Consider the following 27,108-nt stretch of genomic DNA (forward strand, 5'->3'; position numbering starts at 1 on the left):
TTTGGCTGTTGTTTTATATTGGTTTTTATATAAATACATGCTGCTTAACTGTTGTTATACATTGCTTCCAACTAAACCTGCAGACACATTAAACATTTAAAGCACATTTCCTCCCCCAAAAAAGAATCCTGGGAATTGTAGCTCAGTGAGGGGTATGCTAAAGGTCCCAGGATTCTTTGAGGAGGAGCCATGTGTGTGGATGTAGTCTAAGTCCTACTAAAAGCAGGCCTAAGTTAGAGGTAAAGGTAAAGGTACCCCTGACCATTGGATCCAGTCGCAAACGACTTGGGTTTGTGGCGCTCATTTCGCTCCATAGGCCGAGGGAGCCGGCGTTTGTCCGCAGACAACTTCCGGGTCATGTGGCCAGCATGACTAAGCTGCTTCTGATGAACCAGAGCAGCGCACGGAAACCCCGTTTACCTTCCCACCGGAGTGGTACCTATTTATCTACTCACACTTTGACGTGCTTTTGAACTGCTAGGTGGGCAGGAGCAGGTCTAAGTTAGCCGTGCCTATTAACTTCAATAGTACAATCCTTTATATGCAAATGTCCAATATATTTTTATTGTGTTGTGGTTTGTTTCTGGATGCCTCGTGGGAATGGATTCATAAACAAAATGAAATAATATAGATTACGGCAGCCTTCCCCAACCAAGTGCCCTCCAGATGTTTTAGAATAGTACAACCAGTAGAATAAAACACCTGGAGGGCACCAGGTTGGGGAAATAATGCCTCCCACTCTGCTTCGAACAAACCGCACTCTGGAACCAAGCTTTGTTCTTGCCTTCCCAACTATGGTGTGCTTGAGCAGAACAAAACTTAAGTCTGTGGGCTGGGCATTACGCTGGGCTTGTTGCTCCTGCTATAGGAGGGGCCAAGTGGGAGCAAGCAGCTCGCTTGTGGCAGGCCATCAACTGTGGCTTACGGAGACATGTGATTCCTGCCACAGAACATCCCACTATTCTAAGGCAAGTTGCTAAAAGCAATCAAACCTCAGCCCCCTATTCTTTCCTCCAACACAGAAGTTAGTGAAAGATCAAACTGGAAAGAAAAGAAAAATTGGCATGGAACAAAGCATACTATTAAAGGTGATGAAACATCTAAAAGGGGTTTCTTTCGCTCAGGGTGGTGAAGAGAGGGGGGTGTACCATTATCATAGAACTGTAGAGTTGGAGGGGACCCCAAGGGTCATCTAGCTCAATACCCTGCAAGGCAGGAATCTCAACACACAGTGCTCCATCCAATTTGAAACCATACTGGACCCTGTTTAGCTTTGCAAGTGGGTTGGCAGTTTTATTGCTGCACTGCCCCCTCTGAGCTCAGAACTGTCTGGACCGCCCTGACCTCATAGTCCAACTTTTAAGATTTCACCCTTGGTACATCCAGAGAGACCTATTTTTACATACCGATAGATAAAGATTTCCCTGTGCCACCTGGAGAAAATGAAGAATTAGATCGTTTCCAACACCATGGAATCCTGTACTGAGGAGGACATTACCCCAAGAGGCTACCAGCAGTAAATCAATTATCCGCAAATGAAGAGTATTTATTCCACCCCCCACTCTTAATAGCTGCCCCTTGATTATTGACTCTGTGTATTTCCATTACACCTCCTCGAGACAACGGTCGAAGGCTGCCCTCGCTAAGCTCCCCTGCTCTCAACATTTCATGTCAGCTCCTGCTAAAGGTCCGTTCCTTGCCTCCTGGGCTCAGCGTGCTCGCGGCCTCCTTGATAAATCATCCGCCAACCACGGCTCCATCGCTCCAGCCCCAGGTTGCCAGGCAACCAGCACAAGAGGCAAGTCTGAGGCCTGCTGACAAACAGCCAAGGGGGCTGAAAACAACAGACGTCTCTCTGTCAAAAAATTTGTTTCAGGAGAAGCAGCACAAACAAACAAACACACACACACACACACACACACACACACACACACACACACACACACAGCCTCCTTTTTGCTCCTCGCTAAACACTGTGCGACTGTAAAGAATCAAAATCAAAAGGACTTATTGTAACGAACACAACGCAAACGCACACAGAGGGGGAGACGCAGCCACTTCCTTCTCAATTACTAATTGTTCAAGAGCTGCGGGGAGGCTGCGATCACACGGGCTGTATGGCAACAAGCGAGGCAACCCGGCGCGTGAGATGAAGTCAGAAGCACGCAATCGGGAACACTATAATCTTAGAGAGAGGAGGGGAGCAGCCCTTCAGTGGCACATGCGGAAGCTGGTGCACGGATCAAATAGGGTTTGGGTATTGAAAGGAGGCGGCAGGTGGAACAAGAGACCGGGTGCCTCTGGCTTCTAAAGGCAGAACAAAAAATCAGCGTGCACACATGTAAATGCATGCGCGCACACACACACACGGCACTAGTTTCATAGTGGTTAGAGCAGTGTTTCTCCAACGTGGGCTGTTGTTGGACTACAACTCCCATCATCCCTAGCTAGCAGGAACAGCGGTCAGGGACGATGGAAATTGTAGTCTGACAGCAGCTGGGGATCCAAGTTGGATCCAACACTGGGTTGGTGTGTTGAACTAGGACCTGGGAGACCAGGGTTCAAATCCCCACTTGGCCATGGAGCTCACTGTGCGTGACCTTGGGCCAGTCACTGCCTCTCAGCTTAACCTACCTCGCAGGGTTGTAAATGAGAAGGGGTGGGGACAGCCACATAGGCCACCTTGAACTCACTGGAGAAAGAAGTATATAAATGCATTAAGTAAATAAACAAACATACATGCACGTGTGTATACAGTATGTGAGATCTCCTAACGCCATCTGTATGCCCGCTCAACTGCTTTGATTTGCAGAACTGACACTGTTACAGGTGCCAAATAATATTTATTCCACATTTGTAACAAATCAGTATTTCAGTGTGGCAGCACCCACACTTTGAAACTCCCTGCCAAATGACATCAGGCAGATGCCTTCACTGTACTCTTTGCAGTACCTGCTAAAAACATTTTTTTATGTAGGCCAGCCTACCTAGACATGCAGAATATTGCATATGTTTTTACTCCATATGGAGTAAAGACCACTTGGAGTTTTTTTTTGGGGGGGGGGCTACACAAGCAAGCAGTATATACGGTTTGTGTGTGTGTGCGTGTGCGCGCACACACACAAACAAACAAACAAATGATATGACAGCAACCCTGACAGTCTGGAAAAGTGATTTGCGAAATGCACAGAGAGGAGACCTTTATAAACAATGACAACCAACTCATCATGATGCAGTTGGTATAGCCTTGTAAATAAAAGCCAGGTAAGGAGCTGTTGTAGCATAGTGGCATCTAAGAGGCTGAAAAAAAGCCCCCACCTCTCCGATTTGAACTTTGCCTCAGCCAATTCACTAGGGCTGCAATCCTGAGCATGCTCACCCAAGAATAAACCTCATTGAGTGCAGAGGGATTTGCAATTTATGTAAAAAGGCAGAAAGACCAGCTGCGGGTGGCTCAGCTCTGCATGCACAATAAGGAGAAGAATATACTCAACTACTTTACAAGGATACTCTAAGGATTATGACAAGATAATGAACATGGAGGTCTCTGAACATTAAACTGCTATAAATAATGTTACAACACAAGGAGGATGCTACTAGAATGTCTTCTCACCCTTACCACTGGGAGAAAGTCCAACTTTTGGAAGGCTCTCCACTCCAGCTTGGTTGCCTGGACACAAGTGCTTACTCACCACGGGTGACCCAGAGAGTGGCCATTGACAAGCCTGGGTTACTCCACAGCCTATTAGAGCCTCAACTCAAAAAAAGTTTATGACTGAGGTTTGTTTAAGGTGAACTTGTTCATCCATTTACTTTAAAGAGGGCATGGAGTTGGAACACCGGTTACCTTCAAGGCTGGGTCTACCACACTGAACAAATTTTGCACTGCCATTAAAGAGGGATTTGGGGAAAATACTAAAGGGGCAGATCGGGGCTCCCCATTGAGAACCAAGAACTAAAAGTAAACACGACCTTGACCCAGAAAAAGCAAAGCAAGGATTTTCCCATTAATGTAAGAACACTGCTGGCTCAGACAAATGGCCCATGTAGTCCAGCATCCCGTTCTCCTAGTGGCCAAGCATGATGTTGGAGGTAGACTACTGTCATCCTAGCTATTATCCTCTGTATCCTCCATTAATGTGTTTAAAACTCTCGGAAAGCCATCCAAGCTGGTACCTATCATTACTTCTTGTGGGAACGAATTTCAGAGTTTGACTAGCGCTGTGTGATGGAAGGTGTTCTATTATCTGCCCCAAATTTCCCAATATTCAGCTTCACTGGATACTCACAAGCTCTACTAGCCCTATGAGGGAGAATTTTTTTCTGCGTTTACTTTCTCCACATCATGCCTTTTATATACCTCTGAGAAGCGCCCTAACACAACTAATCTGAGTTCTGATTAAAGTTGCTTTATGCAGGAAACAAATCCACACCCAACCACGGCTAGATTTACAGCACTGCTTAAGTTATAATCTTTCCGGGAGTCACTTCTAAAAGATAATTTAAAAAGCCAAACAAAAAAGAGCATGATAAACACACAGCCACGTCAAGTTTAATAGGCAACCAAACATAGGTTATAGCCAAAAATGTATGTGTGTGTGTGTGTGTGTGTGTGTGAGAGAGAGAGAGAGAGAGAGAGAGAGAGAGTGAGTGTTAGTTTCACACACACTACTGTTCTGCAGTCACAAGCTTTCAGATCTAGGAAGCCTGGCTCTGGCAAAGACTTCTCTCCAATACACTAGGATAATGTATGCCAAAGTCTCCCACCGTGAGCTGACAGAAGAGAAATCCTAAAAAACCCATGATGTATTAGCTACTTCTTGCTTCGTGGTTTTATGTTCCCATAAACCAGATTAGCACTCGCATATGCAGAAATGTTTTTGATCCTTAGAACTGGAAACTTCCAAACAGCCCGCTTAACTTTGCAGAGGAAGGAACAAGTCAAAAGGAAAATTCTAAATATAGGAGCAAGGGAGTAATGAGAAACATGTGTAGCACGGTTAGCTCAGAACACCAGTATCTCTAACCCCCCTCCGAAAAGCACTGGCTTGCTCCGTTTCCTTCTTCTAGCTTCCCCCACCCAACCCCACTGGCAGAGCCAACACGGCACCCACTCTTTGGAGAACTCCAAACACAGAGATTAGGGAACAGGGATGGCCAATGTGGAGCACTCCAAGTCTTGTGGACTCCAACTGCCATCAGCCCCAGCCAGCATTTCCAAAACATCTGGAGGATGCTACATTGGCCACCCCTGGATTAGAGTCTCAAGACCAATGTTCTCAGGGCATGCAGGGTATTTTAAAATCATTTGCCAATGACCTAGCATTGAATATTGAAATTAAGTCCTCTCTTTGCACCCAAACTTGGAGCTCCTGGACTCGGCAATCTCCCAACTTCCCTTCTCCCCACACAAATCCAAACACAAAAATTTACCTAGGCAAGAGGAACTCTGAAACACAAACCTGAACATCATCCTTTGGGATCATCCCGGTGGCTGTTGCTCCTAATTATTCTTGAGGTGCTTTTTTATTAGTATTTGGGGAAAGGGCCTGCAATGGCTAGCTGCTGCCAATAATCCATCTACAAGGCCTACCTGCTGGTCCTGAATCCAATGGCCATTGGAAAAATTGGGAAAAGGATTTCAAACAACGTGGCAAGATTTTTATTCTATTTGGCGGAGGAAAAGCGAGGCTGCTTTCATTACCGACACTAAACCAGTCTCAATAGCAGCTGACAATATTTCTATAGACATCAGAAGATCTGGGCCTTCTGCAAGGAACTGTTTTGGTTCTGAGGTGAATGCAGATACCTTTTTTCTTAGCAATCTGAGCAAAAGTATTTTGTGTTTTGTTATAGCTTGTTCTCTCTCTCTCTCTCTCTCTCTCTCTCTCTCTCTCTCTCTCTCTCTCTCTCTCTCTCTCTAATGATGACAAAAGCAAGAAGGAAGAAGAGAGGAGCATATAGGCTCTTTTCTTAAAGCTACTTTAATGAACTGGAAGCGTGCATTTTGAAGCTGCAGCTGTTCCAAAGAGGGAAGAAATAAATCTCCTTAAACAGAAGAGGAAAGTGAAAGTGTCATGTCTCTGAACCTAATCCAGGAGTTAAGATGCAAGCCGTCAATAGGCAAGTGAAGGCAAAAAACCCTTAACTAAATGAGAGCCAGGGTGGTGTAATGGCTAGAATGTGGGACCAGGCCTCAGAAGGCCATGGTTCAAATCCACACTTGGCCATGAAGCTTACTGAGTGACCTTGAGCCCAGGCACAGGCCCTTGGCTTAACCTACCTCACAGGGTTGTTGTGGGGATAAAAGGGAAGCATCATGATAACTTGTAGTAAATTTTTGAACTATGAATTGATTACAGACTTGTAATAATTGGAGTTAGTGATAAGATGAAAAATGAAAAATAAAACATAAGGATCCACAAAGGGGGGGGGGGAGTCAAAGGGGATATGATGTCTGTGTTTTGTTTCTTGTTGTTATTGTTTGTAAAATTGAAAATCCAAAAATAAAATTAAAAAGGGGGGAAGCACCATGTATGCCACCTGGAGCTCACTGGAAGAAAGGTTGGGTGCCAGAGTAATAAATAAACTGAACAATATAAATATAGCAACACTCTTCTTCCACAGTTCATCAAAACAAGACAGTGCCTACCCACAGGTTTACAATAAAATTTTAAAAACAACAACAACAACTGACACACAAGGGAAAGGGGACAGGGAGGAAGAAAATAAAAACAAAAACCCAAACACCGGTTTCTAAGCAGTTGCTCCTATAATGTCCAGCTGGCAGTTCGGGGAGGAGGGCACAGGAGGTGCCTGATGGAGCTGAGCCTTCAGCAAAGTGGATGAAATGAGCCTTCTGCTTGCTATCTCTCCCAATGAGGCAGCCTGGTGGAATGGCTACACCCCAGATGACAGTGGAGGGGAGGAAAGGCCTGACGGGGGCTGACCTAGGAGTTCTGTTCCCTGCATAGCAAAGCCCCTCTAAAAACGAAGGGAGTTCAAAAATAAGCACGGGGATTCAGGAGGGTGAGGAGTCTGCTGTTCAAAGAAAAGCAGTAAAAAAATTATATATGAAAAATCAACACTGGGGGCAGACAAGACCTTGGGTGTGTCTGAAGTAGCTCCTTGGATCCTGGCCCAAATATGCAAGACACTGTAAGCGATCGCTAGGAGAAGGCAAGCCAGGCCAAGCCCTGATTGGAGAGAGCAGCAAAGAGCTTGGCCAGAACCCAGAAAGTTAAGAAGATTTCTATGCTGAAGACGCTGAAGCAGCCATCGCTGTGGACACCCATCGGGCAGCAGCTATCAACCCAGCGACTTTCTCCCCCCGCCCTTCCTCCCCGCATGGTCCCTCACCACTCATGCCTTTGGCTGCAGCGTCAAGCGTTGCGCAACAAACGCTGAAAGGCCGCGGCAGGGCCCAGTTTGTTCAAACCTCCATTAGGCTTTTGTCAGAAGCGTTTAAGATCTCTGCAGAAGCGACTGATCCATTTCTACAACGTGGCTATCCAATTACCGGGAGAAGAGGCTGGGCTCACACGGCGAGCTTGGCAGCAATGGAAAAAAAGGAGCTCTCCTCCCTCCTCCCTCCTAGCAGATGATTCATAAGTTCCCTTTCTTTTTGCGCAGGGGCCTCCGTATAAAAACATCTAGTTTAAGGGAAAGTGTGCCAATTTCTTTTTAGAAAGTTACCAATGAAGCAGGTTTAGGAATGGAAGGAGGAACATAGGAGGCAGGAGAGAACCTGCAAAGGCAACACCAGCTCAGTGGGACAAGGAGCCTGAGAACAACGCTGGTTCACGAGTTTTCAGCACCCTGGAAATTACCTGCCCAAACAAAGCCTGTGCCACTCAGTTCTGCACCAGTGGGAAATGCATTTCTAAAATAGGTTTTGAAAATGAAGATGTCAAAAAAAAAAACTCCCTCCATCCTTCTCCCCCCCCTTTCCCCCCGAACCAGCTCCACCACCCCAATTCCAATTCGTAGCTGGAATGTTTGATTTGAGTGCTTGAAATTATTCCAAGCCAGTGGAGGGTAAATATGGTGTGGTGTTTACTGGCTCTTCTAAATGCATGAGCTCCCGCGTGACCAATCTCACACAGCACAGCCTAAAAGCTATATAAATCTTAACAGGAAATTTTGAATATATGACAGAGGAAAGGGAGGGAGACAGGGAAGAACTGGGTGGTGAATCAAAACAGAGATTCAGAAACCATACAAGGCTGAGGGATGGCCTGGGTGGCAGGAGCTGCCTCGTCCTCGTGGTATGGACACTGGGAAGTGTTGCCCTCACAGATCTGATCTGATCTGGAGGTGTGGTGCGGGGGGGGGGGCTGCTTCCAGGGAGGAGCTGATCTTTGTCAAGGGAAAGACAGTCAGAGCCTGTATAACTGCATTATCAGAACTTGTGCTTCAGCCTGCTGTTCCCTCCCACTTCCTGGTTCCTTTCCCCTCATACGTTGTGTCTTTTTAGCAGGAATCGTCTTAGGTCTGATTTTTGTAAGCTGTCCCCAAAGCCTTTGCGGCTAAAGTGTGGGGCATGAACACCTCAAATCAGTTAATAATAAACAGTCCAAGAAGCCTTGAAGTCAAGCTAAGTGTTCAGCATGTACCGTAGTCTGGCAGAAACACAAAACACTGGACTCGTTCAAGAACCAAGGGTATTAGGGCGGCTGCTGTCCACTCCAACTTTTTCTTTGGTTAACTAGTGCTTGTTTCCCTCTTCCCTCCCCATTCCTTTTTCCTTTTGTGCTCTCCCTTTTTAGATTGTAAGCCTGAGGAGCATGACTTTGTTGTCTGGATTGTGCAAATGACCTGGGGGCCTTTCCAGCTGAAGAAGCTGGATATAAATGCCTTTAACGAACGAACAAACAAACAAACAAACAAACATGCATATATAATATCTGAGGGCCATTCCTGCACTCCACAATAGTTGATAATAATTATCATTCATACTTTAGTTACAAAATAATATAGTAATAACTCTGTGGCAAGGTGTGGGTTTTATTTATGCATACAGTATGTTCAAACCGCAACTCCACTTTCGCTGCACCCTTTTCTTGAGCAAAAGGCAGGTGAGCCACATATTATAAATAAAAATTACAGCAAATTCCTAGTCAAGTTTGCTCAGAAGTTAAGTCCCATCGAGGTCAATGGGTCTGACTCCCAAATTAAGTGGGAACAAGATTACAGCCATACAGCCTTAATATGGCTGTAATCTTCACCTTTAGTGATTTTGCCAGGTCCGCCTCCAGCAAGCGTCAACGCTTAATGGAACAACCCTATCCATACTTACCAGTATAAGAAAATCCATGATGGATCAGACCAGTGCCCCCCCCCAGCCCAGCACCCAGTTCTCACAGTGGCCATCCAGAAGGACCTGAACCCAACAGCAACTCCCGCCCCCCCCCCCCGCCCCTGCAATTACCAGCAACTGGTATTCAGAGGCAGACTGCCTCCAACAGTGAAGGTTGAACAAAGCTGTCATCGCTAGTACTTGTAAGAAAGCTGTACTTTGTTCACTCCCAGGCTAGAAGCATGCATAGGATTGCAACCTAATTCTTGGAGCGCTTCTCCAGCTTGTTTGAAACCTTCTATCCGACAGGATAATCATTAGCTTTACTAGCTCTCTGTTATCCTTCTAACTAATTAAGAGTCTCTGGATGGATAAAGGAAATGATTAATATTTAGATCAGACGTGTCTACTACAGGAGGAGAAGCCTATTAGCCAGAAAAGTGACACCTTCACAAACTTAAATTAAATAATAGCTCCCCCAATGCAGTTTCAGAGCCGCCCATGGAATGGCAAGTCATTTAAATAACGTGAACTGAAAGGAAGGGCAGTGACGGATCGCGGGCTCTCCTTCACCCGCTCTGTTATAGTCCGTAATGGAAAGCCCGCTCCTTTTCCAGACTAATTGAATATGGTTCCGTTGCTTGCATGGGGAAAAAGCAGGGAGGGGAATAAGCAAATAGATTTGCTTCATTAAAGTGTTTTCTTTAAAAAATAAAATAAGAAACTCAATCACAGAGGACTTGTTTTTGGAAGAAATCCGTTTGCTGCTGGGGGGGGGGGGAGATCAAAGACCGATGTCTATAACAAGAACAGGACCTGGAAATGAAGCAGATGCTACAAGCTCTGGTGTTGTTCTTTTTAAAAAATACTAGGGGATTGGGTCGAAGAGGCAATTGGAGATTTAAAAAATAGATGCGAGGATACCACGCTTGTTTCAGAAACAGAAGCCTTCACCTCTGGAGAAGGGCATGCTGTGAAGCTGTAGAGGAGGTCCTGAAATTCCTCAGCACGGAAAGCCACTTTCGCTTTACATAATGATCCAAGGATTTCAGGCCTAGTTGAAAACCAACCCTCTCAGACATTAAAAATCACAAGTTCTTAGCCAGAGAAAAGCCTTCCATTTCAAGAGAGAGATAATTATAATGGACTCTCATCCTTTCAAAGCCAGTTAAGGAGCCAGTTCTTTCTCCCTCTACAATGTCTAACTCCCTGTTTATCACGCACTCAAGATAGCCTATTACAAAAAAACACACCCACCCACTTCTTTAACAATTTGTGTTGTGGGCTTGCACAGAATAGATAATCCTTTGCTCCCCCAACATTTCTAACAGGGACCAAAAGCAATACTGTGTATTATCCCCTGCCCCACAAGAGGCTACTTCTACAGAGATAATAAAGCATCCTCTGTTTTTGCAGAATTAAGCACTGGACTCCTTCCTTCCTTCCTTCCTTCCTTCCTTCCTTCCTTCCTTCCTTCCTTCCTTCCTTCCTTCCTTCCTTCCTTCCTTCCTTCCTTCCTTCCTTCCTTCCTTCCTTCCTTCCTTCCTTCCTTTCTCTTTCTCTCTCTCTGTGCCAATTCTAGCTCCAGGAATGCGAGTGAGTGTGTATCCATCAACTCATCCTCCTCTACAAAGCACAGCTGGCGTGCTGCACTCAGGTAACATCTGAATCATCCGCCTGCTCTTAATAGACTAACACAGCACCAACTAGACTCTCCTTCCACACCCACATTTGGGGGAGTTAGTTCTTTGGCAGAATCACTTCCCCACAAACCAGATTACCCCAGAAGATTTGACAGCCATGAAAGGAGCAGTAGTTGAACTGCACCAAAGCAGGCCCATATGGCCATTTTCTGGCTATCACATGTGCTGTGGGGCTCAGTGCTACCATTTTAGGATTCAGAAAGGGGGAGGGAAATGTATGGACTCCATATGTGTTGGACTCTCACTCCCATCAGCCCCAGTGCTGGTGGGTCAAACCATCAGGGAGGCACCAGGTTGTTCTAGATTCAAATGCAGATAAAGTTGTGGTGTTTTGGATTTTCTTCGGGTAGCAGAATTAGGAAGGGAATCCTCGGGGAGGTGCACCTGCCGCAGTCAAGCTTCATTTTGGGGTAGTTTTGTTACAGCAGGCTTTCTTGGGTTTATTTCTTTTTCTTTATTTAATTGAGATACAACTTTTGCTGCTTGTGAATGCTTGTGAATTCTGTTTTAGATTATCTGGTTGCTGTGTTTTGTATTTTGCTTTGTAGGATGCCCTACGGAGTTATTTCTAGAAAGGGAATGAAAGCATTAGAAATACTAACAATACTTGGGAACAATTTCCTAAGAACGGTGATGGTGGCATGATCAGCTCCCCTGCAGAGCCCAGCTAATGCCACTAGGTGGCTAGCTTTAGAGAAGAGCCCACACACCATTATTTGCAAACCTTCTCTCAATTAAAAAGAGGAAAAAAGAAAAGTGAAACGAGGAAGGGAAAAATGAGGGAGTGAAAACTCAGACATCAACCAATCCATTTCTATCCCCATCTCTCTGTCCCATGTCTTCTCAATACAGTGCCTCATGACAGATTATTCTAATTTGGCTTTCCAGTTTTGGCACAACCACTGGCAGCCAGTAGCCAGTCATTGCTTTGAGCGTTGTGAAGCTGGCTGACATTAGCTCCCTCAAAACTAGAGATTCACCCTCAAGGACTTCTCCTTATATAATCCGAGCTGTCAGTCTCTATACCCGTCACCAGCAGTGCTCTACTGGACCTCGTTTATAAACGGGAAAATCTCATCCTCGTATAGATCAAACTGATTTAATGCCACTGCCACCGTGCGGATTCAGAGGCCATGTTCACATGAACAATTTCTTTAGTTTAAAAACCCCCTCACGGATTTTCTCTTAAGCCCATGCTGAACATTATGCTCACCACAGCCCTCTTCGTAAGGCCTGTCCTCGGACACATGGGGAACCCCACATTGAATAGCAGTCTCTGTCTCTCTCTCTCTCTGTCTCTCTCTGTCTCTCTCTCTCTCTCTCTGTGTGTGTGTGTGTGAGAGAGAGAGAAAACAAGCAACAGGAACAGGTGGGCAGGACTGCTCCCATTGGGCAGGACTGCCATTTGACTGGAGGCACACAGGCTGTGTTTGCACATCACGGTAAACCAAAGAGAAGTCTGAATAAGCCCAAGCACAGCACTGGACTCGTGTACACCTTCCCTATGTCCAGGGCTTCAGCTAGAGTCTAGTGCCGCCTTTAAGGAACCTTGGTTTGATATTCTGCTTGAAACCTTGGTTTAAAACCAACCTGGATCCGTTTTTTCATAAGCTAATGTTAAACCGTGGCTACAATAGCTGGCTTACTAAAATAGCCAGAGTTTGTTTTAGACTGAGATCCCTGGTCTGAACTGTGATGTTAAGGCAAGGTTCCATAAAAGTGGGACCAAGCCCTCCTTACATGTGTGGGGCCAGTGGTGGGGAATGCCCATGTCTAATGCTTTGCTTATGCTTGGGTAGGCTCTTCTATGCCGTGCTAAACCATAGTTTAGTGTTACATGCAAACTGGGCCATAGAGTGTGCCCCGGGAATCCAATGCAGGGTAGTAGGATCTGCTGCTTTCAAGGGAGTGCCTGCTTTTTGCTTCTATTTAGGCTTAGCTGGAATATTGGGATACCAAACAAAAACTAACAAGTGTCCAGGTTTCCAGTGCTCTCTCATAAAAGAAAAGAAAGGAAATCCCAGCATAGAACCACACCAGAAAATCCTCGTCTTCTCTCCGCTTGGAGAAGAGTGCGGCACCAGGTTTAAGAACATAAGAAGTATCTGCTGGATCAGGCTAATGGCCCATCGAGTCCAGTATCCCGTTCTTGCAGCGGCCAACCAGATACCAGAGGGGAACCCTCAAACAGGATCCGAGCACAAGAGGACTCTCCCCTCTTGCAGTTTCCAAGAAGTGGTATTCAGAAGCATTCTTGGAGAGCACTCCCATCACAGCCAGTAGCCATCGATAGCCTTCATGAATTCGTCTAACCCAGGCATAGGCAAACTCGGCCCTCCAGATGTTTTGAGACTACAACTCCCATCATCCCAGACCACTGGTCCTGTTAGCTAGGGATGATGGGAGTTGTAGTCCTAAAACACCTGGAGGGCCGAGTTTGCCTATGCCTGGTATAATCCAACAGGGTGGGAGAGTTTGGGAGCAAGCCTTAAGCCTGCACCCTCACCTATGTGCAGAGAGGAGGTGATGAATAAGCAATGAGAGCTAATGTGCTTTCAGCTGAATGCAAACTATACTTGAGCCTCTGTGGAGGAATCCTTCCCACCCCAACATGCTTATGTCCCTTTCTTTGGATCTCTTGGCCGCATATCATTTGTGAAGAGGAAGGCAAAAGAAAGGAACGAGGCTGAATCCTGCTTGTGGATGAGAGGGAGAGAAACATAGAGAGATTTCAGGTTTTACAGCATCTTCCAAGAAATGGGTCTTTGTTTAAGTTACAAAGCTGTGCCGTTAAATGTTTCTATACACAGAAGGAACAAGATGTGGATTTTACAAACACACACACAGAGCGAGAGAGCGCACCAGCTAAAATGACTCGAGTTCTGTTGCTAAGGAACTACAAAGGATAATGGTATTGGCCCTCTTTTGTTTATGAAATAAATTGCTTTGGGAGAGAACAAACGCAGCCCTTTGAGCCACCTTGTGTCTTGTTCTCCTTTTTTAAATGAACACTGGAAAATGTCTGCGAACAGCTGAGAGCGTAAGCAATCACCATTTTTTCTTAAAGGAAAAAAGGCACCCTTGAAAATGAGATGAAATATGCAGTTTCAACAGCCAGCATTTATTAATCTTTTGAGCAGTAGATTTCTTCCTTCTTACCCTCCCCCTCACCGCCTCCAAAGCCCCCCAGCAAGAATGAAAAATGCCCCCTCACTCTTTTTTCTGCATGAAGCAAAGGACATATGAGACAACAATATTTTCTGGAAAGCCTCCTTGATTAAGGATGTCTATGCCACATTAAAAAAAAAACTGTTGTCATTACAAATTTGTTGGATATTTAGCTTCTGGTCTCCAATAAAAAAAGCTAGACCTTTTAACAAGGGCAACTCACCAATGTAAATATCTGTGAGATGTGGGCGAGAGGGGTGAAGATTGTCAATATGGCAAGGGCATAATATCTAAAAATATTCCACGAGGCAGAGAAACATCGGATCAAGCATATGGCAGGTTAAAGCAAGCAAAGATATAAAGGAAGCTAGGAGAAAGCTAACAATTATTGGCAGCAGTTCAGGAACCAACATGAATGAGCAGAAGGCAACAGAGTCGCCCTGTTTAGAAGTCAAGGCCCTGGGTGGATTCAACAGGAACATCGGAAACTGCCTTATACTGAGTCAGACCCCTGGGTCCATCTAGCTCAGCATTGTCTACACTCACTGGGAATAGTTCTCCTGGGTTTTCAGACATTTGTAGAGAATCAATCAATTAGTGTGGCAGATCCCACACTTTGGAACTCCCTGCCTATTTACATCTGGCAATGGACCCTTCACTGTAGTCTTTCTGACACAGGCTTAAAATGCTTTTGTTTAGGCAAGCCTCCCAAGACACGTTGGAAGTTAAGTGTGTATTATTTATTTTTAGCTGCTGTTTGTTGCAATCGTCATGTTAGTATTTTTAAATACCTATTTTTAACTGTATATCAATAATGTTAATGTTACATTTCATATCTTTGTAAACCACTTAAGAGTTTTATGAAAAATTCGTCTAGCGAATCGTGGTTTCCCATAGGAATGCATTGAAATTCAATTAATGTGTTCCTATGGGCAAAAAAAAAATCCAAAAAAAATCAATGCATTCCTATGGGATTCGCTAGACGAATTTTTCGTTATAAGAAAAGACCCGTGGAACGAATTAAATTCGTCTAGCGAGGCACCACTGTACAGTAAAATAAAATAAAAGGGAACATTCTCAGGCTCAACAGGAAAGGGTGGCGACTGAACCTGGGACCTTCTGCAAGCAAAGTAGATGCTATTCCACTAAGCTACAACCCTTCTCCAATAGAACGAATTGTGAATGAAGCTGCAATGCAGGGTGAGAAAACTTGCTTGGGTGGACCAAAATTGATTCTACCTTGCACATCCAAGCACCCCACTATCAAAGTTGGGACAACTCCAATATCCCTAATAGGTGGGTTTTAGAGTTAGCAATCTGAAGCTGGGGTGGTGGGGGTGGTTATTAATGAAGTTTATCTCCTGCCTTTCCTCCACGTTGATCAAAGGGACATCCACTGTTCTCCCTTCTCCTATTTTATTTTTGCAACAACTCTTTGAGGTATAGGAAGCCTGAACACATAAACACCCATTTTTTGCACCTGTTACTTTGGTTACCACTCTAAACAGGTTGGGAACAGGTTATCTGAAGGAGCAACTTCATCCACATAACCCTACCTAGGCACTAAGGTCTGCTGCAGAGGTCCTTTTTGCATGCCTGCAGTTAAGATTGATTAGGCTGCCATGTGCAAGGAAAAGTGCCTTCTTGGTGGTGGCCCCACAAATTATACAACTCCCGATTTATTTGTGCATCGGCTCTTAATAAACTTAAATTGGACAAAACCCATTAATAATAATCCTGCTACCAGAGATCCTTTTGCTGTGGGCTCAGGAATTTGTGCATACAAATCCATGTGTTCATCTAATGCTAGAATTCTTCTTGCTATGCCCACTTTATAATTGCACACTCTGGTGCCACCATGCCCTGTTGAACTGGTTCATCCTCACACCCCACGCCCCCAGCCCATTGCCATGCTGTTAAAAGGGGATGTTCTTCCATTATGCATTATGCCTCTGGGTACCAGTTGCTGGCAGTTGCAGGTAGGAAGTGCTACTGGGCTCAAGCCTGGCTACTGGACTTCCCACAGGCATCTGGTTGAGTTGTTGTGAGAACAGGATGCTGGACTATAAGGGTCATTGACCTGATCCAGCAGCCTGGCCCGTCTTATGTTCTGTTAATTGCACTTTAAATTCATGGTCTTTTTGCCCCAGTAAGCAGCTCTGCCCTTTTAGGCACTCTACGATGTCTGGTTTAAAATGAACCAAGGATGAAAAGATGTTTTGTTCCTCTCCCTGAGAACAGATATACCAGGAAGCATTTTGAGATGATGAAAGCCACACAACTAATGTCTTGTCCCGGCAATCTCAGTTCGTTGCATTACAAACATCTACAAGTGCATTGGGGAAAATTTAGTTTGCCGCATCTTGCTATTTTTTGGAGGGGGTAGGCAGGAAGGGGGATTTTAATTCGTATTTGTGACAAATGGAGCTTTAAACGTGAAGCCAGGTGTTTAATGGTGCTTTAAAATTTATGAACTTGTAAATCCACGAACATGGCCAATTAAGGTTTATCACCATCAAGGATTAACCATCCTTGGATATAAAGTTAAGAGGTTATTTGAATCACACACACCCAACAAAGCTACCTAAAATATTTAAAAGGTGGTATACTTAAAGATGAAAGTTACAGTTAAGGTTATAGTGTGAGATTTCCAGAGAGACAAATCTACAGTAGGATTGTGCATCACTCAGTATCCTATTTTCCCCTATAAGGTATCTAACATTGGGACACTTTAAAATTCAGCTACAATGGACATCAGGTAGCAGAGAATTTGAATGCTAGGATATGTAGAATATGTCTGCACTTGAAAGAGCTTGTCTGAAACCATGGACAGCTGCTGCCAGTCAGTGAAGGCACTACTAAGCTTGATTGACCAGGAGTCGGACTCTATATGGCAGCTTCCTATGCATCCAGAACTCTTATTCCAAATTTGCTTTGCCTTTGGTTAAAAAAAAAATCTGCAGGGTGTCTGGTTGACTACCCCTACAGAAAGAGAATCTCCCCCCGCCTTCCACTTTTTAGAGTATTGAGTATTAGTAAATGTATACATTTATGAGGTGCCCCTTCTATCAATTATTCCAGAATCTGAGGCTAACAGCATGGACACATGTACTTTATGGCTTTTATTTCTATCTATATGCTGACGTGGCTGAAGAATACAAGCATTAATATACTGATTCCTATTCATGATGTAATGATAAAGACCAAATCCTTTAAAAGTGTATTTCAGGGTGCTTTGGGAGTGAAGGATAATGCTTTCTACCCTCTTCCCAGCTGGTTGTTGGTATCACACACACAAACCCAAACTACAGCGCAAGCCAGTTCCCCTTGATTTTTGCAAAGGCGACCCCGGGTCCTGGGTCGTAAAGTGAATTCAATTAGCAAGCCTGCTGTTCTTCATAATCAACATCAGGATGCTAATTAAGGCCCCAGCGTCATGCTGCACAAACATCCTCGCGCATTACGGGGCTCCACGACAGCCGGGAACTCTGCCTTCAGCTAGCATGCATAAACAAACAGAATTAATAACTATCCGAGTGTGGACGGGTGACTTAATCGGTTTCGATTAGATGCAGCTCAGCCTGGAGCCTCTATTATTTAAATATATTCACAGTGTTTAATTAAAAAGCCTAACAAACTGGGGGTGGGCTACTCGTCCCTATCTATATTTCTCCTGCTTTTGTTATCGTTTCTACTGATTCAACGTGTGTGCAGAGGTGCACATGCTTCAGATAAAAGGAGCCTGGGCCCTCCATGCCTAGGCAAGCAGGTAAGCCCCTTCAATGATGCTCTGCAAGTTCAGAAACTGTCACCACAGGGGCGTTGAAACTGTGACCCTTTGGGCAACATTGGGAGCCCTGCCTCCCATCATCCCCAGCCAGCAGGGCCAATGATCAAAGATAATGGGAACATCTGGGAGGTAACAGGGTCCCTATCCCTGTATTAGCTGGATTATCATCAACAACATCATCATTATTTTACTTAGATACCATTTAACGCCAAAATAAGTATTCCATTTTGGCATTCAGTGTTAATTTTTCAACAGATAAAATGCTTTTGCTAGTCTCGTGGCTGAGAAGATAGCGTGGGAAATATGCGGACAGTGTCTGGTGTCATCTTGGAAGGCAGAGGCAGGCTCTGTTGGTGGCTAAGGGAGGGGTTCAAGGGAGGTAATGGTTCTATGTGGGCTCCCCCACCCCCACCCCAAGGCATCTGGTCGTCCGCTGTGAGGAGGCAGGAGTGGATGAGCCACTAGCCAGATCCAGCAGGGTGCTCCTTATGTTCTCATGAATTTATCCAAAAGCAGCAAAAGCAAAACAGTGCAAGATGAATTGAAACCGGGTAACTTGGATCCTGTATAAATCTTGCTAATCTGCTCATAGTAGATTCAGATGGTTGGTCCTCAGTCCCCCCCCCCCCGGACAGAGTTTGGAAATTGAGAAGGCCTTTTCAGATTTCCCTTTGGAAATCCCCCCCCCCCTCACACACACACACTTACTGTGTTAGCAATTTTGCACAACTTGTGCCATTTTGGATTTGGTTTTTATCTGCTGCTATTTTAAACAAATTGCCATTGTGACAGTTTTCATTATTTTTGTAAAAGCCACTATGTGGTGGTCCCAATTTTGCTGTCAAGCTGATCAGAGAGACCACCCAGGCCTAGTATGTCCATAGCATCCTAAAAGCTGCATGAGGTTATTTTAAACCTAGGATGAGTGAAATAGAGATGCTGTTTGGACCTGGATTATTCTCTGAGTCCCTTAAGAAATCCACAGCCTACACAGCATTGGAGGTGGGGACATGATCGAATTTCATGACACCCCTGCAGGGTCCCTCTTTCTCTTTACAGAATAGGTCTGGTCCGGAGCGAACGATCAGGGGTCTAAATAAATAAATAAATAAATAAGATTATGAAGTTCTGAGGGCGGAGCTTTAATTACTCCTTACAAATAAGAGAACAGCTTGAGGTCTGGCTTTTGCCGACCATGGAGGCCTGCCAAATGGAGCTGGGAAGCCGGGGAGGGGGAAAGATGAGATGATAAGCAGAGACTGACAGCAGCAATGCCGAGCTAATGATCGCCATTCTGCGCGCCCACAGAGCTCACTTTTTAGGGAGTGAGGTTTCATTCTTCATTAAGAGCGCTTTGCCTTCCTTTTTGATTTGTAAGCCTCCATTCTCTGTCTTTTAAGGCTGACTGTTGATCAAAGCCGGGAGCTGAAATATCAGCAGCACTTTCAGCATATAAAAGCAACTTGCAGGGGGCAAGGGAAGAGGAGGGAGGGAGGGAGGGAGGGAGGGAAAGAGTCTTCAGAAATAGGATGGCAGACTCTTAAGCACAGCGTGAATTTCTAAGTCTGTGGGGAAAGCATCTTTTTTCATCACGAGGGCCTCATTCCCTTCTGGGCAACCTCTTGAGCGTCACTTGCCTATAAGCCACCCTGGGAAACTTGGAGGGGGGTGCTGTAGTGTGTGGCAAAAATGATTTAGAAAAAAATTAACAGGTAGGGCTTAACCCCTAGGCATGTGGGAGTTAGGTAGAGCAACACTCTCTTATCTACATCCTGGTCACACTACACAAAGGTCAGCTTCCAACTGAGACTAGGAAGCGTCACTCTAGCCTTTCCTTAGCTCTGTGATGATAGCAAAAAGAGCAGGAGATACATCAATAAACCAGGGGGTCAGTTGGCCTGCACTACAATTTGCTTAAGTAACACTGTTACTGCACCCCCTCTCTTCCAGATCTTCTCTTGAATGCTCCCTGCTTTCAGATAGTCCTGGATACTCAGTGGCCCTTACACCATAAAAGAAACCACTGTTTGTTTACCTTAATCCAGCCCTCCTCCATGGCAAGAATGCATGGGCCTAAGTGATTGAAAATATTGAGGTCTGGAAGCAGCCAGGTGATGCAGAACTCCTGCCCTGCTTGAAGCACACTAAGAAATGGTGCCACCCATTTGGGACTGAGACAAGACCCATTTGCTGACACAGCCCCTTAGTTATACTGCTGCAGCCCATTGCCACAGTTAAGCAGTCTTCATAGGTAAGTAAAGGTGATTCTGACACTTGGAGCTTGTGCCCGTTTATTCCTGAGCTTTTTGCAACCCCAGAACGGGCTTTAAATATATTTAAACGGGCTCACAGTAGCCATTTTTACTGGCCCAGCTCCCAACCTCAGAATGGCAAGACTTTGGCTGACACAAGTTTCCTCCTTTGTTCTGGGGCTGCCCTATAAAGCTTCCAGGCCCTAGATATCCTGTCTGGAACCTCAAAGCAGCAGCTCTTCACCTTGCTCTTTGGACTATAATGGGGAGCACATTCAGGCTGGTACCTTTACTACCACTACCCCCTGCCTAACTTGTGCCCCATTAAAGCCACATTCCCTGCAGCTGTCTATTAACACACAAATCAAAGTGTTGGTGCTGACCTTTAAAGCCCTAAACGGCCTCGGTCCTATATACCTGAAGAAGCGTCTCCACCCCCATTGTTCAGCCCGGACACTGAGATCCAGTGCCGAGGGCCTTCTGGCGGTTCCCTCGTTGCAAGAAGCAAAGCTACAGGGAACCAGGCAGAGGGCCTTTTCGGTAGTGGCGCCCGCCCTGTAGAACACCCTTCCATCGGAGGTCAAGGAGATAAACAACTACCTGACATTTAGAAAACACCTAAAGGCAGCCCTGTTTAGGTAAGTTTTTAATCTGTGATATTTTAATGTATTTTGGTATTTGTTGGAAGCCGCCCAGAGTGGTGGGGGAAAACCCAGCCAGATGGGCGGGGTATAATAATAATAATAAAATATTCTGGACAGGGGTTACAGTGCCACCATGCAACGTACGGGCCTAGCATGCAGCTGGTGCTGAGTTCAAACAACAGAGGAATGGCACCAGGAAACTGCCTGCCTGCTTTATCTTGACTGACAAAGCTCTCAGAATCTCTGCCGAAGCCACCCGAGGGGGGAAAAACAACAACAAGCACATCTGACACTGAAGCAGCTAAGAAGCTCGTTTTCCTGGCAGCCGGGTTGGGACAACCCGAGCGAGACAGGCCAGGGGGCAGCCCAAGGCAAATCCACAGAACTCTCTTGCGCCCAAGGGCTTTGCCGCTGAAAAGCCGACACAGGGAAGGAAAGAATCCAACTCCGCTTATTCTACAGCTGAGGCATTAAGGAAGAAGAATACATTCCCCGCCCCGCTTTGGCTAATTAGACACTGGCTGCTAACAGACTGATGCAGCGGCTGCCGATCTGTGGGGTGTGGGAAACTTCTGCCTCTTCCTACAACCCCCCCAAACCGATGAGATCATAAGGAAGAGATTGGAAGAGGTTAAGCAGAACAGGAGCAGCAGCAGGTCCCCTCACCACTTCATCTTCTGTCCAGCACTTCTCAATGAGTTTGGGCACAGGCTTCTTCACCAGGCGCTGGAGGGCTTTGCCGGCATCGTAGTTGCTTTCATGTAGCTAAAAAAACAGAGAAAGAGAGAGAAAATGTAAACCAGATCAGCTACATAACCCAAGAGAAAAGACAGCTGGAGTCAGAAGAAAAAGATGCTCTCCACTTCATTTTAGGGAACCCCCCCCCCAGATCCACAGCCAAGGCAGATATTTAGGGTGGGTGGGTGTGTACACCACCCACCCACTTATTACACTGGAAACAAAAATATGCCAAAACCAACAGACTTTTAAAAAGAAACCAGTTCTTGCACAGCCCTCCCTGGTTCATATTTAGCCAGCTGGATGGAAAAAATTACCATTCCAGAGGTTAGTATTTGCTTGAGGAACTGAGGAAAGGAATTCTGTGTGTGTTTGAAATTCACACCAAGCCCTCCACAGGTGCTGGCTGTTCCATATATTGGGGAGGGGTGTGTGTCTGGAAGCCTGTGTGCCATTGGGTTGAATCAGATATTAGTCCTACTCAGTGCAGGGCCACTAAAATTACCAGGCCACTAAAATTAACCCATGATATTTGGGGGGCAGAGGCGGGAGAAGCTGGTTCACATGGCAATTACACTTTTCGTATTAGGTTCCCACAAGCTTCGCAAGGGCTCCACCTTGAAGATTGTCCATAAGTGACACCAGGAATTTAGGAAGAAAAACAAGGCAGGATTGAAGCCCATCATGCCCACCATCTGGTGACACATTTAAAAATGTGGCAGGCGCTGCAACAACGCACTGGGCCTAAATTTGTTGGAAGACTCGGGATGGATAAAAGACAGGACTTCATCACACAGTGCGTAAACTATGGAACACGATCCCACAGGAGGCAGGGATGGCCACCAAGACGAGCACTCTAGCGTGCACTGGATTCAAAATAAGTCAGCTGATATCATTAACTCTCTAGAACCCACGACACCAGGAGATCTCTCATTCAAATTTGCAGTTCCCAAGCTGATCTCACCCACTGCTCCCAACCAGCTGAAATCATGCCTAGGACCCCCGGGGCAGAGGAAACAGCATGTCCAAGTGGAAGCCCAAGGCCAGAGCCATATGGCATGTGAGGTTGACTACCCCTCAGCTTTACTGGTGTGTTCAGGAAGACATGGGGCAGCAGAGCCAGCTATAAAGCTGCTCACTTGAAGCCTGGCTCTTGCCAAAACGGCACCTTTTCCTCTTGTGCTCCCTGGGACTTTTTGCTAGAAAGCTCCTATACTGTCAGACTCCAGAGCATCTGCCTGCCTTGCCAGACAGCTCCTTTACCTCCCTCTGTCAAAGCAGGATTTTGAGCCACCTAGTGGGGGTGGGCGGGGAGGAATGGGGGCGCCACACCAGGCGAGTCCACTCGGTGCCACAAAGGGGTCAGGGGAAACAGGTCGAGTCACTGTGGGCAACTCCCTTCAAGAACAACCCAACTCCTGCAAGCAACAAGCCTTGAGCTTAAACAAGGCACTGGTGCCACAGAAAGCCATCAACGCTGTGTCACGCTGCTGAGAGTCAGGGAGACAGAGAGCCCAGCAGGAGCTGCTTAGGTGAACCTTCTGCCTCTCAAAAGGATCACTGCAGGCATGGGAGGTATTGTCAGTAAATAGAAGCTTTTGTTTATAAACCTGCTGCTGCTGCCGCCACCACCACCAACTTCTATGTCAGGCCCATGACTATACTGGCAAGAGAGTGAAACAATGATTACTTCCCCCCTTTCCTAGACCACAAGCCGAAATATACAGCTAAGATACCAGATCCTGCTGAGCCTGAATTCTGACAGGCAAAGGAAACTGGCATGGCTCAAAATGCTTTTAATGCTCAGTGTATGGGCCTGGGCGCCTGGCTTGGGGTCTCTCTTTTTTCAGGCTTCCACTCTCCAACCTGCAGCATTACCATGTCCAAAAGCCAGAAAAGACTCCTGCTTATATTTCTACTTATCAAACACGACCAATGTGCCGATTTATATGAGGAAAAGTAAGGAGACCCCATTTATCAGTTCTTGTTGTCCTTGACCAATGGCAGTGCCATGGGAGATGGATGCCAGAAACACCTGGAGGGCCATGCCTGCCTTAAATGAAACCCACAAACACCATGCCCACCCATCTGTTCCCAATTTCGGCTGTGGGTGCCCCAGTAGTCCTCACAAACATATGGGTGACTGCACCCTCTGCTTTCCAGGAAGCTTAAAACTGAATCAAGGCTGAGCTCTGCGAGATGCAAGTAGAAGCCAAAGAAAGGCACTTCTGGTCCCTGCTGATGTGGACACTTCCCACACACTTGGGCTACTGCATGATATAAACAGCTTACAGGTGCCACAAGACCCTACCCCACCATAAAAAAGTTGCCACCACCCATCTAATGTGAGAGTTTTGTCAACCTCCATATGGGTGGTCGAGGGTGCTGTGGACATTAGCCACAAGCAACTCCAGACTGCCCCACCTTATATCTGTGATTAGGCTGAAGAACATCTGAGGCAGAAGAGATGAATCCCAGTCAGGTCTATTTTGAGAAGGAGGAGGAGGAGGAGAAAGAAAACTAAGCCCTGTCCGAAAGCAGGATTTTTTGCTTGGCGAGGTACTCCACTCCCTGCCTCCCTATTCATGACTCATGGAAGGAATCTATTTTTGCCCGGAGGAACGGAACAAATTAATTTCCTTCCTTTCCTTTTACTGAACAAGCTTAACAAACTGGAAGGAGAAGAGGGGCCGAAGGAGGCCACGAACAATGGGCGGATGGCCGACTGCTCCAGGTTGGAGAAGCTGGAGGATGCTCTGGGACAGGCTTTCCCAACCTGGTGCCCTCCATATACTTTGGACTACGATTCAGCACACACTGGCTGGGGCTGATAGGTATTGTAGCCCAAAGGAAGGCACCAGGTTGGGAAAGGCTGGTTCTGAGGCGTTTGTGGGACTCATAAGATCAGGCCCCACACTGTCAGTCTGGAGCCAGTTTTACATGTTTTCAGTTGCTCTCCAGCTGTTCAGTATAGGTGCGCAGTGTGGCCCCACCCACTTGGAACTCTTGCTCCTGAGCATGTCCACAGCATGCTGGTATACATGTACACACACAGGCCTGTCGTAGTCCCGCCAACACACACATCTTTAGTGCTGTCAAATCCCACACCTACACACGCTCAAGCATGTCAAGAACAGCCCAATTGTATGAGTGGCATTGGTGTTGCTCGTCCCTGACCAAGGTCAGACGATTGGGGTCCATGTAGCTGATACTGATGAGCAGCAGCTTTCCAGGGTTTTCAGACATTTTGATTTCTAATACAGAATAGGATATTTGTGTCTTTCATTGTTTTATGTTTAGCAACTTCTCTGCAGAGATCAGCATTCCTGAACTCCTCCCAGCTCTGAAAACTGCCACCCGAGTATTGTGATGTTTAGCTGCTGGTATATCACACAGTTGAAAACCAGCTCCGTCCTTATTTCAGACAGTGATATATCAGTATATTGTGATGTTTGGCTGGTGAAATATCGCAATGTTGAAAACCAGTTATTGGCCAATCCTAGTTCTCTCTCTGGTTCTAGTGCTTAAAGCCTTAATTAAGGAGCCACATTAGTCCACACTGCAGCAGTTCTGGGGAAAGTGTGGTCCCCTAGATCAGGCACCCCCACTCTTCGGCCCTCCAGATGTTTTGGACTACAATTCCCATCATCCCTGACCACTGGTCCTGTTAGCTAGGAATCATGGGAGGTGTAGGCCAAAACATCTGGAGAGCTGCAGGTTGGGGGTGCCTGCTCTAGATGTTGCTGAACTACAACTCCTGTCTGCCCTGGCCATTGGCCATTCTTCCTAGGGCTGGTAAGGGTATAAGCTCAGCAGTGTTGCTCTACAAAGTAAATTAATCAAGAATCCCATTTCTTATGACAAAAGAGCTCTCTCAGAGGCATTAAATAGAAAACTAATTTACACGGAAGTGAAGTGCGACTGACTAAACAAAGTCCTTTATCCATGCACTGCTTATGCAACACAATCCTCAGACAGGGTGGTATTCAACTTTTACTCAGAGTAGACCTACTAAAATCAATAAACCTACCTTAGCCTCATTCATTCATTCATTCATTGCAGTGGGTCAGCAGGGGGCCAGTCCCCTGTCCCTCAGACCTTGTGGGGGGTTGGACTATATTGGGGTGGTGGTGAACGAATTCTATGCCCCACAAATAACCCAGAGATGCATTTTAAATAAAAGGACACATTCTACTCATGTAAAAACATGCTGATTCCTGGACTGTCCGCAGGCCGGATTTAGGTGATTGGGCCGGATCCGGCCCCCGGGCCTTAGTTTGCCTGCCCAGGGTCTACACTGAGTACCACCCACCAAATGGAAGTGGGTAGGACACACATACACACAAGATGCAAGCCATTTATATAGTTGTGCCCCCCTCCCAACACAAAGGAGTGTTACATAGAGATAACACATGTAGAAACAAAATGTAAAAAGTAAGATAAAAGAATAAGGGAATTCATACCCTGCAATTTGGAAAATTCCAAATATTCATTGATGCCTAATATATATAAATATGTGCCTTTTAAATCATAGCACTTCTTCCCTGCCTCCCTGCCCACATCCCTCAGCTACGACAACAGACATTAAGCAGCTATGGATCTCAGGGCAAGAGCTTATTAGCATAAACTCCACCACATTAGTACAAGGGCTGGGGTGGCTTTCTTCTGCATTGGGGGTGGGGTGTTGCATTTTGACACCCGCTTTGCAACAGAGCTGCCATTTTCTGGCTGCGTGATACCGCAAATAAATTCTCCTCTTGGCATGGCTCAGCTGTCAAGCACCTCTGTTCGGTAATGAATCCATGAATTATGTCTTGCCGCTCTGACATCCCCGGGTCTTGCACATCAAAATATTGTTCTTCAGTTGTAATTTATAACTTAATTTAAACGTCCCTTTCCCCGTGACCTTTCCCTACATCAGAAGAGCATCACATCTGGCAGCTCCGGCTTCAGCAAGGCACTCTTCTGCAATTACAGTCATTATGAGCGCTGCCTGAAAGCCATCGCAGGCGCCAGGGCCTCAGTTCCTGCTACAATATTAAATAATTGGAGTCCATTAAGAACACAGCTAAATTTCAGACTGATGTTCACAGGAGGGAGGGGGCAGGAGGAACCTGAACAGCATTGCCAGGCTAACTTAAAACCTATCCATTAAAAAACGGCAGAACTGGCCAAGTATCCTTTAAACAGGTGGCATTTACAGGGGTTACCTGAAACTGGTATTCTAAAGAATCCTGCTTCTGGAACTGAACTGGAATCATTGCAAAAGGGCCTGGTATATTTAAACCATTTTAAGATCTGCTGTTGAAAAGCAGAGTGAATATATTTTAAGTGAGCGCATGGGTTTGTTTGTTTTTTTAAAAAAAAACCTCTGCATCCAAACGATTAAAATCCTGCAAAAGTTTGAATTCTGCAATCTGCACGAAATTGTGACCTACAAATTATATTGAGGGCAATGAGACTATGGCTAAGAGTTGTAGCTTGCAGCAGGTACCATCAACTCATCACAGCCCAT

At 45.8% G+C, this 27,108-nt stretch overlaps 1 protein-coding gene across 17 annotated transcripts in view; it reads right to left on the reverse strand.

Annotated features, from left to right (window-relative positions):
- Positions 1–27,108, reverse strand: part of RERE (arginine-glutamic acid dipeptide repeats) — a 342,916-nt gene that overhangs the window by 89,398 nt on the left and 226,410 nt on the right. For all 17 annotated transcript variants that reach the window (XM_060276215.1, XM_060276213.1, XM_060276214.1 and 14 more), the window contains one exon: positions 21,522–21,620. In XM_060276215.1, coding sequence (XP_060132198.1) covers positions 21,522–21,620 — 99 coding nt within the window. The remainder of the gene's footprint in view (positions 1–21,521; positions 21,621–27,108) is intronic.

This window comes from Zootoca vivipara, chromosome 6, assembly GCF_963506605.1.
Source record: "Zootoca vivipara chromosome 6, rZooViv1.1, whole genome shotgun sequence".
NCBI lineage: Eukaryota > Metazoa > Chordata > Lepidosauria > Squamata > Lacertidae > Zootoca > Zootoca vivipara.